The sequence below is a fragment of the Rhineura floridana genome, chromosome 8, assembly GCF_030035675.1.
Source record: "Rhineura floridana isolate rRhiFlo1 chromosome 8, rRhiFlo1.hap2, whole genome shotgun sequence".
NCBI classification, from domain to species: domain Eukaryota; kingdom Metazoa; phylum Chordata; class Lepidosauria; order Squamata; family Rhineuridae; genus Rhineura; species Rhineura floridana.
The window spans coordinates 75,599,555-75,615,036 of NC_084487.1; the positions used below are offsets into that span (position 1 = coordinate 75,599,555).

The 15,482-nt window shown below is 38.5% G+C and overlaps 1 protein-coding gene across 9 annotated transcripts in view; it reads right to left on the bottom strand.

Annotated features, from left to right (window-relative positions):
• Positions 1–15,482, bottom strand: part of TBC1D30 (TBC1 domain family member 30) — a 64,563-nt gene that overhangs the window by 20,541 nt on the left and 28,540 nt on the right. For all 9 annotated transcript variants that reach the window (XM_061639826.1, XM_061639825.1, XM_061639827.1 and 6 more), the window contains 2 exons: positions 2,795–2,980; positions 2,312–2,480 (listed from right to left, as the gene is read on the bottom strand). In XM_061639826.1, coding sequence (XP_061495810.1) covers positions 2,312–2,480; positions 2,795–2,980 — 355 coding nt within the window. The remainder of the gene's footprint in view (positions 1–2,311; positions 2,481–2,794; positions 2,981–15,482) is intronic.

The following is a 15,482-nucleotide window of genomic DNA, read 5'->3' on the forward strand; positions in this document are numbered from 1 at the left end:
ATCCTGGCCTAACAAAACCAACAGAGTGATAAAAGTATGGAACTCAAAGTGCATGTATTAATCAATTTAAAAACCATTTTAGACTGCCTTCTACAATATTTTCCAATAAGCAGTAACTTTAAAAAACAAATGGAATTGTATTTTCAAAATCATATAAAAGTATACCTGCCAAATTATTACATAGTCATTCTGGTTGTACCTTTCAGCACAGTTGTTATATAACACAGGAAGCACCCTGGAAACCAGAAATAGACTTTTCTGGGTCCTACTATGGTACTCTGTAACTCTTGAATCTGCATGTTCCGTAACGGGAACATTAATAAACTATTACTATTGATCAAATTCTAGCTAAGAAAACACAACATTGGAAGGGGCAGGAATAATCATTCTTCTGTGGAAGTCAAAAGAAAAGTATGAAGGTTGCAAAAGCAGCCCTCTCATCATATTGGAACTGTAGACAACATTGTCTTTAAAGCATTCCATCTAGGTGTTATCAGTACTTAAGGTGTATGTGTGCAAAGAGTACATCAGCTGTTATTGGGGTGGAGGACTCCATATAAACTGCTAAACATTAGTGTAGGGCAGGTATCCGCAAACAGGTTAATCAGAAATTTGCAGCATAATCTAACCATGTCTACTCAGAAGTAAGCCCTTTTGAATTCAGTGGAGTTTATTCCTAGGTAAGCGGTATTAGTACCAGTAACCTGCATGCTGACTTTGAAAGTATTCCAATTTTCAAGGGAATGGGTTATCCAAGTTGCACTCTCTTAGAGTCTTTTAATCTGCATTGTTTATCATTTATTTATTTTAAATTATTTCTTATGCCACTTTTCAAGACAAAAAGTCTTCCCAAAGCAACTCATCATCATAAGACAGAGTTTTAAAAAATACAACAAATACCTAAAGAAATTAAAAGCAAAAAGCAGGTTCTAATGCAAACAAATCATCCCTTGAATCTGCATGTTCCCTGACTGGAATATATTTATTTTCTTGCATTTATATCCCACCTTTCTTAATCAAGGAACCCAAGGTGGCATACATGTGGTTCCCAGGTGGTCTTCCATCTAGGCACTGACCAGACCCAGACCTGCTTAGCTGCAAGCAAGATGGTGGCTTCATGTGCCTTCAGACCATACCCTGGGACCAAAGGGTAAACAGAGACATCATACACCCACACACACGGGACAAAAGGAAAAACTGAAACCAATACAACATGGCAGGAATGTGATGTTCCTCTATTAGTGTATATATGGTAAGTGCTGTTTGTATAGGAGATACATGGTAAGTGGAATGAAAGAGGAGGGGGGAGTGAATGGGCAGTAGAATGTTGGATGATTGGCTGAATGTTTAAAATGGCTGACAGTATAAAAGGAAGGATGACAGTGGAATCTGGGTGGTGGTGAATGTTAGTGGGTTGTTTTGGTGGGTTTTGAGAGGAGATTGTGTGGAGAGTTGGTGGATGTGAGGAGAGGGTGGAGTTTGGATTAATACTAAGACCAGTACCTCAGGAATAGATGTAACCATATGCTTAAGTGCCTTATAAAGAAATCTTGTTATCTTTGTTATATTTAATAAATACTTTTGGTTTACAAAAGGCCTGATCCTTGGCTGGGGTTTCACAGACCAGAAGGGAGGGTAAGGTAAATACCAAGGCTGAACTGTAACAATTGGTGGCAGCGGTGAAGGGAAATATAACACCACAAGTATTCAGAGCAAACCAGAATTATCAGCATTGATACAAAGGGATTGGGACAGCTTAAGCACGCAGTCACAGAGGTAACCTGATAGAGAGACTCAGGCAGAGTCTCTGGGAATACTGGTTATAGGACGTGACTGGTGGTGATGCCTAGCAGGGGGATCTGTTGAGATCTGTGCTAGAGCGGGGAGAGAAACCATAAAAAAGGACGGTCCGGACTGGTGGAGTCCCTGGTGGTGCCTAGTGACAGGCAGTAGCCACGAGCAGGTAGGAACCTGACAGGGAGAGCCAGGGAAGGACGTCACAAGGAACAACTGAGGAAAGGCTATGCATATCATATGAATACATAAATTTCAGAACAAGCCATTTTCATCCAACTAGAATTGCTGACATTAGCAACATAACTGCTTGTGGGGCTATATAGAAATTCCTGTTAATTGTTTCACCTCAAACACTTGCTAGTTTTAAACAGGCTAATAATTTTAGACTTATGATCAGATGCATTATAATGTTATTTGCATCTACAGAAAAAAAAACATTTTGAAGCATTATAAACACAACAAAGCAGAAAACTAATAAAGAAAACATTTGTATGGCATTTGTGTAGAAGTCTACCTCCACTTTCCCTGTTGGCAGCTCTTTGAAGAGTATCCAAATGCTGTGAGAGCTCAGGAAGCTTCATTCTTAGGAGGTCTCGGAATACAGCCATGTCAACAGATAGTGCTCGAAGGTTATTTACAAAATAGCTGTCAGGTAGCACTTTATCAATTAAGTAAATCATTATCTGAAAACAAGACAGAAAAGATTGGTAGCAGCTAGTAAAGGTCATATACAATAGACTTAATGGGGTTAAGGACAAATTATTTTCCATGCACATTCAATTGTCTTAATTGCATTAATATAAACTTTCTAAAATTTATTTTTATATTTATCTATTCCCCTTCCTAGAGAACAAACACGAATAAGCATGAACTCAGATCTCTTTTGCAACAAAGATGACACATCATGCTTCAGGAGACAATATTTTTTTCCAACTATTTTGATGACATTTAGAAAAACTTAAAATGTGGGTAAGACTTGCTCAGTCACTTTACTCACTTTTAAAGCATCTCCCTCATTGCCTTCCATTACTTCCAGGATGAGGGCTGCTAGAATGTTAAAGCCTTGACAATATCCTACAGATTTGTTCCACCTGGCATAAGCCAATAAGACCCGTTTTAATACCACTCTGTCTTGCTCTGCCTCCTGGCCACAGTAAGAACTGCATCCAGTTCGATGAAGATCCTAAGAAAACGAGAGAGAATAAAGAGTCAGCACATGATCCCTTGATGGCTTCCATGTTGTATTAAATTGAAGCACACATTACCATTTCAGTCCTGTTTTTATTTTCTGACATTGAGTTTCTGCTATTTAATGGAACCTAGAAATATCCAATTCAAATACCAAGTATTTTACTATATTCATAGCACACCTTTCCACTCACACACTCAAAGAAGGTAATCACATAAGCATCACAAGAAACAATTGCAACTAGTCAATATACAGTGGTAGTAAAATAAGAATCATCATGTAGAAAATGGATTATTTCTAATTAAACAGTAAATTAGACAGGTGGTCTCAGCCCCTTCTTCTGCTGTCAGCAGTTGATATTATCTTTGGACATAAGCACCAATAATAATACAAAGCCTGCCACTACATTTTTGGTCTCCTCATTCCTAAATTAACACACTGGCATATTCGGAATGCATACCATCAGGGTGGAGAAGGCAGCAGCATTCTGAGTTCATTTGTAATTAAAGTTTGTAACTAAAGAAATTAAATAAAAAAGAACACAAACTCTGGCAAAAGAAATGCAAGAAGACAATAAGGGATGCTAAAAAAGAATTTGAGGAGCACATTGCTAAGAACATAAAAACCAACAACAAAAAATTCTATAAATACATTCAAAGCAGGAGACCATCTAGGGAGGTGATTGGACCCTTGGATGATAAGGGAGTCAAAGGTGTACTAAAGAACGATAAGGAGATTGCAGAGAAGCTAAATGAATTCTTTGCATCTGTCTTCACAGTGGAAGATATAGGGCAGATCCCTGAACCTGAACTAACATTTGCAGGAAGGGATTCTGAGGAACTGAGACAAATAGTGGTAACGAGAGAGGAAGTTCTAGGCTTAATGGACAATATAAAAACTGACAAATCACCGGGCCCGGATGGCATCCACCCGAGAGTTCTCAAAGAACTCAAATGTGAAACTTGTTCCTCGGGTCCTCCTCCGTGCCTGAGGACTGGAAAGTGGCAAATGTAACGCCAATATTCAAAAAGGGATCCAGAGGGGATCCCGGAAATTACAGGCCAGTTAGCTTAACTTCTGTCCCTGGAAAACTGGTAGAAAGTATTATGGACTTCCGGGAAGGGTGACTTCGCTTGTGCCTGCTTTTGAGACGGGCTCCCGCCTCAAAAGAAGCTTATTCAGATATAAATCAGTCAGAACATTTTTTTTTTGACTGATGAAATTTCTCCCAGGCAGGGAGAAACGTAGAGATCGACCTCAAAAGCCTGTTTTTGTTGGGAGGACTGGATTTCATTAATTTATGAGAAAAGGTCCAGCCAGCAATGCCGGACGGACTTCCGAACAAGCTCTATCTGATTAATGCGATACGTTTATCTTTTCTTCAAAGAGAAAACAGACTAACAGGCAAGCACCCTTCTTTCTATTATTTTTTTTACTTGGTTTAAATTGTTGCAGCAAAAAGAGATTTGTCAAATGAATCAGCTTTAAAGAACTTCTGGGTGGGCTTTAACTCTTCTCTGTTATTCACGAAATTAACAGCTTATCTCTATTTCTATTGCAAAAAGCTGTCCTGGAAGTGCATTCTAAAGATATAAACAGAAGAGGGATTTCTATTCCGAGGAATATTATATTGTCTGGGACTATTCTCTTTTTGGTCTATTTTATTTTGACGAATCTGCTTCTTCACGACGCCACTAACTGTTTTGATGCTGGGAACTAAATTTGTTTTGTGTTCTTGAACATAGAGAGATAAGGCAGGCTGCTCTGTTTATACTGTGATGTCATCATGCCTGGAATATTAACCCAATTGTTGCTGAAATAAGAAGTGGTTCTTCTTTATTTTTGTTTTGTTTTCGTGGTTTTAAAAATGGCAATCAAGAAAGTGGCTGAGAATCTGGAAGTAATTATGTTTCAGAAAATAATGGATGAGATTGAGATAACGAAACAAACCCTGCGACAGGGCAGTAAGGAGCTGAAAATTGAACTGAGCAAAATGACGCAGGAGCTTAAAGAAATAGGGGATCCTGTGAGAGAGGAGAATGAGATCAGAGATGAGAAAAGAAAAAATAAAGGGAAGATACAAGCCCTGGAGATTGGAACAAATGTGGAATTGGAAAAAGATCTGGAGTTTATGGATATTAGAAATAAAATCTACTGTTTGGAATTTAACGTTATCTCTGAAGAAATTAATGAAGATATTAGAGATAAAGTTATCAATGGCTTGGATAATCTTCTGGACTGGAATGACGTGATGGAGCTTGATATAGAGAAAATCTATGGAATTAACTGCAGCCATGTGACAATGGAAAAACTCTCAAGAGATGAGCCAGTGCATTTTGTAAAAAAGAAGAACACAGATATGACTTTACAACAATATTTCAGCAACTTATTCAGAATTGATGGCAAGAAAATATTTGGGATAGAGGAAATTCCCATCAGACTCTTATTATATGACTATGGCTATGACAGCAAGATTATTATGGAATACTGATAATGGAAGATTGGACACTGAAATTACTGGACTTAACAGGACTATTGAAGATGGAAGATGGAATTAATATGGATAATGGAATAATGGCTATTGAAATTATTGGACCTAACAGATTTTGTTGAGATGGATTAATCGATATGTTTATTTGGACTATGGTTATGACAATAAGATTATTATTATTATTAACGAGATGGATTAATCGACATGTTTATTTGGAGAAAAATTGATAGATATATTTCTTAAAGAATTGAAACCTCTCTTTGACTTTTTGTGGAAAGAATAAAGTAATGTTTATGAGATTTGATGATTAATTAAGATAACTACTGGAGGAAAGTGATTTTATAATATAATTTAAGAGACAGGATTGTTATACATTGTAGACCTACAACTGATTTGATCTGCGACAAATGGGAAGTCAACATTTTATTTTTTTGTTTAATCATTTTTGTTTTGTTTTGTTTTTTGTCTTTGAATGTTTTATGATTTTGTTTTGTATGTTTTATGAAAATTTGAATAAAAATTATTGTAAAAAAAAAAAGAAAACTGGTAGAAAGTATTATTAAAGCTAGATTAACTAAGCACATAGAAGAACAAGCCTTGCTGAAGCAGAGCCAGCATGGCTTCTGCAAGGGAAAGTCCTGTCTCAGTAACCTATTAGAATTCTTTGAGAGTGTCAACAAGCATATAGACAGAGGTGATCCAGTGGACATAGTGTACTTAGACTTTCAAAAAGCGTTTGACAAGGTACCTCACCAAAGACTTCTGAGGAAGCTTAGCAGTCATGGAATAAGAGAGGTCCTCTTGTGGATAAGGAATTGGTTAAGAAGCAGAAAGCAGAGAGTAGGAATAAATGGACAGTTCTCCCAATGGAGGGCTGTAGAAAGTGGAGTCCCTCAAGGATCGGTATTGGGACCTGTACTTTTCAACTTGTTCATTAATGACCTAGAATTAGGAGTGAGCAGTGAAGTGGCCAAGTTTGCTGACGACACTAAATTGTTCAGGGTTGTTAAAACAAAAAGGGATTGTGAAGAGCTCCAAAAAGATCTCTCCAAACTGAGTGAATGGGCGGAAAAATGGCAAATGCAATTCAATATAAACAAGTGTAAAATTATGCATATTGGAGCAAAAAATCTGAATTTCACATATACGCTCATGGGGTCTGAACTGGCGGTGACCGACCAGGAGAGAGACCTCGGGGTTGTAGTGGACAGCACGATGAAAATGTCGACCCAGTGTGCGGCAGCTGTGAAAAAGGCAAATTCCATGCTAGCAATAATTAGGAAAGGTATTGAAAATAAAACAGCCGATATCATAATGCCGTTGTATAAATCTATGGTGTGGCCACATTTGGAATACTGTGTACAGTTCTGGTCGCCTCATCTCAAAAAGGATATTCTAGAGTTGGAAAAGGTTCAGAAGAGGGCAACCAGAATGATCAAGGGGATGGAGCGACTCCCTTACGAGGAAAGGTTGCAGCATTTGGGGCTTTTTAGTTTAGAGAAAAGGCGGGTCAGAGGAGACATGATAGAAGTGTATAAAATTATGCATGGCATTGAGAAAGTGGATAGAGAAAAGTTCTTCTCCCTCTCTCATAATACTAGAACTCGTGGACATTCAAAGAAGCTGAATGTTGGAAGATTCAGGACAGACAAAAGGAAGTACTTCTTTACTCAGCGCATAGTTAAACTATGGAATTTGCTCCCACAAGATGCAGTAATGGCCACCAGCTTGGATGGCTTTAAAAGAAGATTAGACAAATTCATGGAGGACAGGGCTATCAATGGCTACTAGCCGTGATGGCTGTGCTGTGCCACCCTAGTCAGAGGCAGCATGCTTCTGAAAACCAGTTGCCGGAAGCCTCAGGAGGGGAGAGTGTTCTTGCACTCGGGTCCTGCTTGCGGGCTTCCCCCAGGCACCTGGTTGGCCACTGTGAGAACAGGATGCTGGACTAGATGGGCCACTGGCCTGATCCAGCAGGCTCTTCTTATGTTCTTATGACATCCATGTGACAGAAGACAATGAGCTTTCTGTCCATCTTCAAACTGTAAACTTCAACAGTTTAAGGGAGATTCCAGATAGCTTACAAAATTTAAATGAAACAATGACTTATAAAAGCAGAACAGAATAAAATTGGAGTGAAGGGGGTAATCATAAGCCTCTCATAAGAATGTTAAACTGCTGCAATTTTTAAAGTTCACTGTTTGAATTAAATGCAACAAATTCTAATGATAGAATTCATTTTTTCTGGAGCCAGCAAGTCAAGTTCAGCGAGCATAAATAGTGCATAAGTCTTCACACACAAAGTGTACAAGCTATAGATTGCATCCAACCACGTTCTAATTAGAGTAGATTCATTGAAATTAACGGACATTAAGTTAGTATGTTTATTAGTTATAATGGGTCTACTCCAAGTCTGACTAACATTAGATCAACCTCATGACTAAGGCTGCACTCCAATACACACTTACCTGGGAGTAAGTCCCACTGAACCCAATGGAGCTTATTTCTGAGTAGACATATATTGGCTTGCAGCCTTAAGTAGAGTCAGTGGACACTACTGCTCTTTCAAAAGAGACAAGTTCCAAAACAAATGTGGTCTCACAATAAATTACGAGATGCTCATTTTTGTCTACTGTCATTTCCCCTTATTTACACGGTACTTAGGAATTGTGTGACTCTATCCCCTTCCTTCATAAGTGTTATTTTACAGCTTAAAGGCTAACGGTCTTACAGGCAAAGGTTTCATTCAGACATCACACCAAACCATGGTGTGTGAACTGTTGCTTAGAATCCAAACCTTACAGGCAAACCATGACTTACACTTTGTGCTTTTGCTTACCTGCTTGCTCCCCAGGAGTTTCCAGATGCTATTCCAAACTGCTTGTTGCTGTGGAAGCAACATCATGCATGCTGCCTTGTTACCACTGATTGGCAACCACTAGGCGGCAGTATAGGCAAAGACAATCCTTTGGGCTGTTCTGAAATTGAAATGGACTGTCTTCAAGTCGATCCCGACTTATGGCGAACCTATGAATAGGGTTTGCATGGTAAGCAGTATTCAGAGGGTGTTTACCATTGCCTCCCTCTGAGGCTAGTCCTCCCTAGCTGGGGCAACTGGGCTCCTTGGGACTATGCAACTTGCCCACAGCTGCACAGGTGGCAGGGCACATAACTTCTGAGCCACTCATTGCAAGGGTAATCTTTAGCTGGCCCTTTACACCCAGGAGACACAAGTGGGGATTTGAACACAGACTCTGGACTCCCAGACAGGCTCTCCTCCCCACTATGCTATACCAGCTATCTCGGGCTGCTCTATGCTATATCAAATCACACAGTGCATCCTTCTATTTTATTTCATTCTGCTCAGAATCCCTCCCCCCTCTTCCTCATTTTTTTCATTGAACTCTATTGCTAAGACTTTCAATAAGTTCATAAAGAAGATCTTTCTTTTTAAAAATTAGCAATGATTTCGCCATCACAAATTACCCATTTTCTCATGCCATCTTGAGTTCATGCTGTTCAGGAGAATTGTTCCCATTATAAAATGTATTCAATAATTTAAAAATTTTAACTAGTGCTTTGGTAGCCTTGTCTTCCTTTGCTCTCACACTGAGCTAGATTCAGAGCCTGTCAGTCATGGGGCCCCTGAAGAAAGATTTACAGAGATTACTACTCCCCAAGCGGATTCCTTGGGGATTGCAACCACCTCTCCACCTGGGGTCATATGCTCCCTATCACTGGATCACCTGGGCAAGCAATGAACCTGGAAGCAACTACTATATCTCAGAGAACAGAGTTCTAGACTCCAGGTCAGGAGACTGGCCCTTTGTCGGAGTTTCTCAGGAAAAGTCAACTACTGCAAGATACAACAGAATTTGAAGAGTTAATACTAAAAAGTAGAGAACAATGATTAAGAAGATCTACAAACTACTGTTAAAATATAAAACCACATGAGAACAGGTCAAGAATAAAATGGGCACAAGATTTAGGAGGAAATCTCTACGGCCATGTTGGAGAGACTCTACAATCATGACTATAAGAGAAAATTGCAATCATAAGTTCATAGTGAGATGGTATACAACACCAAGAACATTAAATAAAATCAGTAAGTTTAAAAAAATGTTGGAAATGTGCAAAGCAAAATAGGAAGTTTTATTATCTATGGTGGGAGCGTCCCATCACAAAAGAATATTGGAAAAGATCAATTGGAATATAGAAAAAATGTTACGGTATACAATTCCTTTCCCCCTTTAGGATGCACACCTTAACATGGTGAGGGGGTTTGAGAGTGTTGAAGAAGGTGAGAGCAATGCCATCAGGAGGCTAGACCAAGAGGCTAGATTCCTAGCAGGGGCACCCAAGGTGGAATGGTCAAAGCTGAGATACCAGACTAAGATGCATCCAAACTCAGAGGAAGGAAATGGTAAACCACCTCTGAATACCTCTTACCACAAAAACCCTATGAACAGAGTATCGAAAATGCAACACGAGATAGTGCTGGAAGATGAGACCCCCAGGTCAGAAGGAACTCAACGAGCTACTAGGGAAGAACAAAGGGCAAGTACGAGTAGCGCTGTGACTAATCATGCAGCTGGGTCAAAGCCGAAAGGAAGCCCAGAGGCTGATGAGCACAAATGTGAAAAGAGAGTCTGGAGCTGTACGACGCACACAATAGGAACATGGAATGTGAGAAGCACGAACCAGGAAAAGTTAGAAATTGTCAAGCAAGAAATGGAATGTATCAACATTACAATACTTGCCATGAGTGAATTAAAATGGACAGGAATTGGACATTTTCAATCAGGCAACTACAAAATATTTTATGCAGGAAATGAGAAATTAAGAAGAAACAGGGTTGCTTTAATAGTGAGAAGTGATGTAGCAAAAGCAATTAGGAGCTACAACGCAAGGTCTGAGCAAGTGATATCAATAAGATTAAACGGGAAACCTATTAACATCGAAGTCTATGCTCCAACGGCAAATGCAGAAGAAGAGGAATTGAAGAGATTTTTACGCAGAAGTACAGGAAGAAATTGATCACACACCAAAACAATATGTGCTGATAATCATGGGGGACTGGAATGCAAAAGTAGGGAACAGAGAAGAACTAGAAATTGTGGGGAAATGGAGCTTAGGAGACAGAAATGAAGCAGGAGAAAGACTTATTGCATTCTGTGAAGCCAATAATTTGTTTCTCGTGAACACAGTTTTTGAGCAACCGAAAAGACGACTGTACATGTGGACATCACCAAATGGTCAATATAGGAATGAAATTGGTTATATAATTGGTAACAGAAGATGGAGAATTTCCATACTTTCTGCGAAAACAAGACCAGGAGCAGACTGTGGTACAGATCATGAACCGGTAATATCGAAAATCAGAGTAGAGCTAAAGAAGAGGGAACAAGGCAATCATAATGCCAAAATACAACTTAAATAACATCCCAGAAGCATATAAAGATCAAATAAGGAACAGGTTTGAGGCTTTAAACTTAGTTGACAAAGAACCAGAAGAACTATGGAGTGAAGTCAGAGACATTATCAGGGAAGAATGCAAAAAGACAATACCTCTCGTTAAAAAGAGAGAAAGACTTCAATGGATGACTGAAGAAACTCTTAAAATGGTTAAAGAGAGAAGGAAAGCAAAAGCAAAAGGAGATAGAAACACAGTCAGAACCCTAAATGCAACAATACAGTGACTAGTACGTAGGGACAAAGAACTATTACAATAGTTATTGTATAGAAATAGAAAAGGACAACAAAATGGGAAGAACAAGAGCCCTATTCCAAAAGATTAGAGAAATGAAAGGGAAATTTAAACCAAGAGTAGGAATGTTGAATAATCAACAGGGAAACACACTGACTGACAGAGATGAAATAAAAGGAAGATGGAAGCAATACACTGAAGAACTCTATAAAAGAGATGCCAGGATGACAGATTCATTCACGGAGGAACCATATGATGAAGAACCAGAAATTTTAGAATGTGAGGTGAAAGCTGCTCTTAAAATACTTGGAAGGAACAAATCACCAAGAACAGATGGCATACCAATAGAGTTGCTACAAGGTACTGAGACTGAATCTGTCCAAATTTTGACAAAAAGTTGTCAAGAAATATGGAAAACTAAATGGCCCACAGACTGAGAGCGTTCAATATATATCCCAATTCCAAAGAAAGGGGATCCCAGGGAATGCAGTAATTATCGAACAATTGCCTTAATATCCCATGCAAGTAAAGTAATCCTCAAGATTGTACAACAAAGGCTCCTACCATATATGGAGCGAGAAATGCCAGACGTCCAAGCTGCATTTAGAAAGGGAAGAGGCATCAGAGATCATATCGCAAACATACGTTGGATAATGGAACGGACCAAGGAATTTCAGAAGAAAATCACCCTGTGCTTTATAGATTACAGCAAAGCCTTTGATTGTGTAAATCATGAAAGACTATGGAATGCTTTAAAAGAAATGGTGCCACAGCATCTGATTGTCCTGATTCACAACCTATACTCTGAACAAGAGGCTACTGTAAGGACAGAATATGGAGAAACTGATTGGTTCCCCATTGGAAAGGGTGTGAGACAGGGGTGTATCACCCTATTTATTTAATCTTTAAGCAGAACATATCATATGGAAAGCGTGATTGGACCAAGATGTAGGAGGTGTGACAATTGGAGGGAGAAATATCAATAATTTAAGATATGCAGACGATACCATACTACTAGCAGAAACCAGTAATGACTTAAAATGAATGCTAATGAAAGTTCAAGAGGAAAGCACAAAAGCAGGACTACAGCTGAACGTCAAAAAGACTAAAGTAATGACAACAGAAGATTTAGGTAACTTTAAAGTTGACAATGAGGACACTGAACTTGTCAAGGATTATCAATACCTTGGCACAGTCATTAATCAAAATGGAGACAATAGTCAAGAAATCAGAAGAAGGCTAGGACTGGGAAGGACAGCTATGAGAGAACTAGAAAAGGTGTATCAGTGAAAACTAAAGTCAGGATCATTCAGACCATGGTATTCCCAGGCTCTATGTATAGATGTGGAAGTTGGACAGTGAAAAAAGCAGGTAAGAGAAAAATCAACTCATTCGAAATGTGGTGTTGGAGGAGAGCTTTGTGCATACCATGGACTGCAAAAAAGGCAAAAAATTGGGTGTTAGAACAAATTAAACCAGAACTGTCACTAGAAGCTAAAATGATGAAACTGAGGTTATCATACTTTGGACGCATCCTGAGAAGACATGATTCACTAGAAAAGGCAATAATGCTGGGAAAAACAGAAGGGAGTAGAAAAAGAGGAAGGCCAAACAAGAGATGGATTGATTCCATAAAGGAAGCCACAGACCTGAACTTACAAGATCTGAACAGGGTGGTTCATGACAGATGCTCTTGGAGGTCACTGATTCATGGGGTCACCATAAGATGTAATCGACTTGAAGGCACATAACAACAACAACAAATACAATTCCTTTAGATCCTCTTTTCTATCGCCTTAAGAACAATAAACAATTATATTACTAATCAAATAGGATCTTATATGATCATTGTGGTTAGAACACTTTATGCAAAAATGTAGAGGTCACAAGCAACACCCTTTTTAAAAGATTGGATGAACAAAGTGTGGGAATACACAGTTATGGTGAAATATCCACACTATTTAAGAATAAAAGAAAAAAAACAAGAATGGGTTAAGTTTAGAGAAAAGGAACATACCCAAATATCCTGTATTCTTACTGGCAGTTTCATTGGCTACTCTTATATTACAGAGTATATAGCAGATAAGGCAACATATTTACATAATATCTATGTGATTTTTAAGTTGCTTTGTGGAAAATGTTCCTCAAAAAATGGGGTATAATTTTTAATTAACTAACTAAAATACTTTAATAAATAAGCTCACTAACGTTTTTTGCTTGTCTTGATGAATATCTTTAAATTGTAAAAATTGTAAGATAATTACTTGCTTCTAGTATTTCAGTTGTGTAGCCTTATAATATTGCTTGTGTAGTCTTATGACAAATTTAAAAATAACAGCCACCCAGACTGACCTTTCAAGCAAACCACTCTCCAGGAAAGAGGCAGGCCAGGAAAGGGGAGTCGGCTGAGGAGCATAGAAGATCTTGTTCGGATTTCAGATCTTACAAGAGCAAACTACTCACGGTGCTCCCTGAGGTCTTGTAACTCCAGACTTATTTGCATACCAGCCAGACTGCATGACCCTCAGGTAATCTGGTATGCCTGTGAGCTGCTGCTCAAGGTCAGGACAGAATTTCAGCTATGGCCTGTTATTGGCATCATTGGTGTGTCCTGTGGACTAGCTAAGCCTAGATTGCTGAACTACATAATACAGTTTATTTTACGACATTTTTTATGCTGCCCTTACTCTAAGGAGCCCTGACAGTGAACATGATTCTCTCCCCAATCCCACAATAACCTTCTGAGGTAGGTTAGGCTGGCAGATACTGACTGGCTCCAAGTTACCCTGAGAGGAAAACCAGGTTATGGCTAATTGGAAATTTGAATGTGGGTTTCCTCAGTCCTAGTCCAATAGGGGTGGGTAACATGTGACCCTTCAGTTTTTGTTCGACTCCAGCTCTCAACGCCTCTAAACAGCATGGCCTACAATAAGGGATGATTATAGTTTTAGTCTGACAACATCTTAAGAACCACTGGTTTCCCAGACCTGCTCTAACCACCACACAAACTCTTTAGTCTATAACCAATTTTCTTAATATTTGTGGGGCAGGGAAAGAACAAGAGTGCTTTCTCCGACACTGTTAGATGCTGGTTCTGATTCATTACAATATGTTGTATCCAATGTTAGTCATACTCAAAGCAGACCCATTGAAATTAACAGACATTACTAACTGAGGTCCATTAATTTCAATGGGTCTACTCTGAATAAAACTTAGTTGGATACCATCCTCTTACATTTTATATAAGCAAATTAATAAGAGACAAATATCAGAATACAGAATGGGAGAGAGGATGGGGGGGGGAAACTAAACCCTCATTTCTTTATTTCCCAAGAGTTGTATTGTATTGGAGGTTATAGACCATTAATGAATAAGAGACAAAACAGATGCATTATTAATTTTTAATGTAGCACTGTACAAATAAGGTCTATAATTTATAGTTACCAATTAAGATCAGCATTTTCATATAGAATATTCACGGAGACACATATCCATACAATTTCTATTATGAAACTAAGTCATAGTTCTTACTGAGGTGGAAAGCCTGTGCCTGTTCTGATTTATTTCTACTTGTTCTGGGACTGGGCTAATAAACCAGAAGAGACAGTAAGTTGGGGCTCACTTGATGAAATGCTCTTCCATAGAAATACAATCCCTGTACAAAGAAAATTAATGTGTCTGGGAGAAAGATTCTAGGCTAACCTTTTGTATTCCTTCATATAAGCCTTCACCTGCAGTGTGAATGGTACAGCCAACACATAAATTTACCAACTCACTGAGAATAAGACCTTAGGCATAGCCTTAGATTGTTTACTGTTGTAAGTAATGTGAAATTTATACCATAGGCTATCTGATATACAAAGAACTTGTACATTCAGATTATGTTGCAGTTTATTTCAAAGATCAGAGATCAGTCATTGACAAAAAAATCATGTATATAATATGAGAAGTTTCTTTGAATAGAATAATAGTAGGGAGTGGTTCACACATGCTAATAGGTAACTTTATGTATGAGGTGGTCCTAAAACATGGCTTTGACAAGCATGGCTAAGATAAGTACATTTCTAAGAACAGGAAATCATTTGTGCAACAGTAGAGCATAATAATTCAAAAACTAATACTAATAATGATTTTAGGGCTATTAGTCATTTTGAAAACATCCATGGTAAATTTCCCCTGAATAAGTCTGCTTCTGGAAGTGATGAAAAACTCAATCTTGTTACTAAAAATTTAGTTGTTCCCTCTTCCATTAATCTTGCCAGCTGTTACTAGTTGCTGAACATTCTGAATGCTATCCT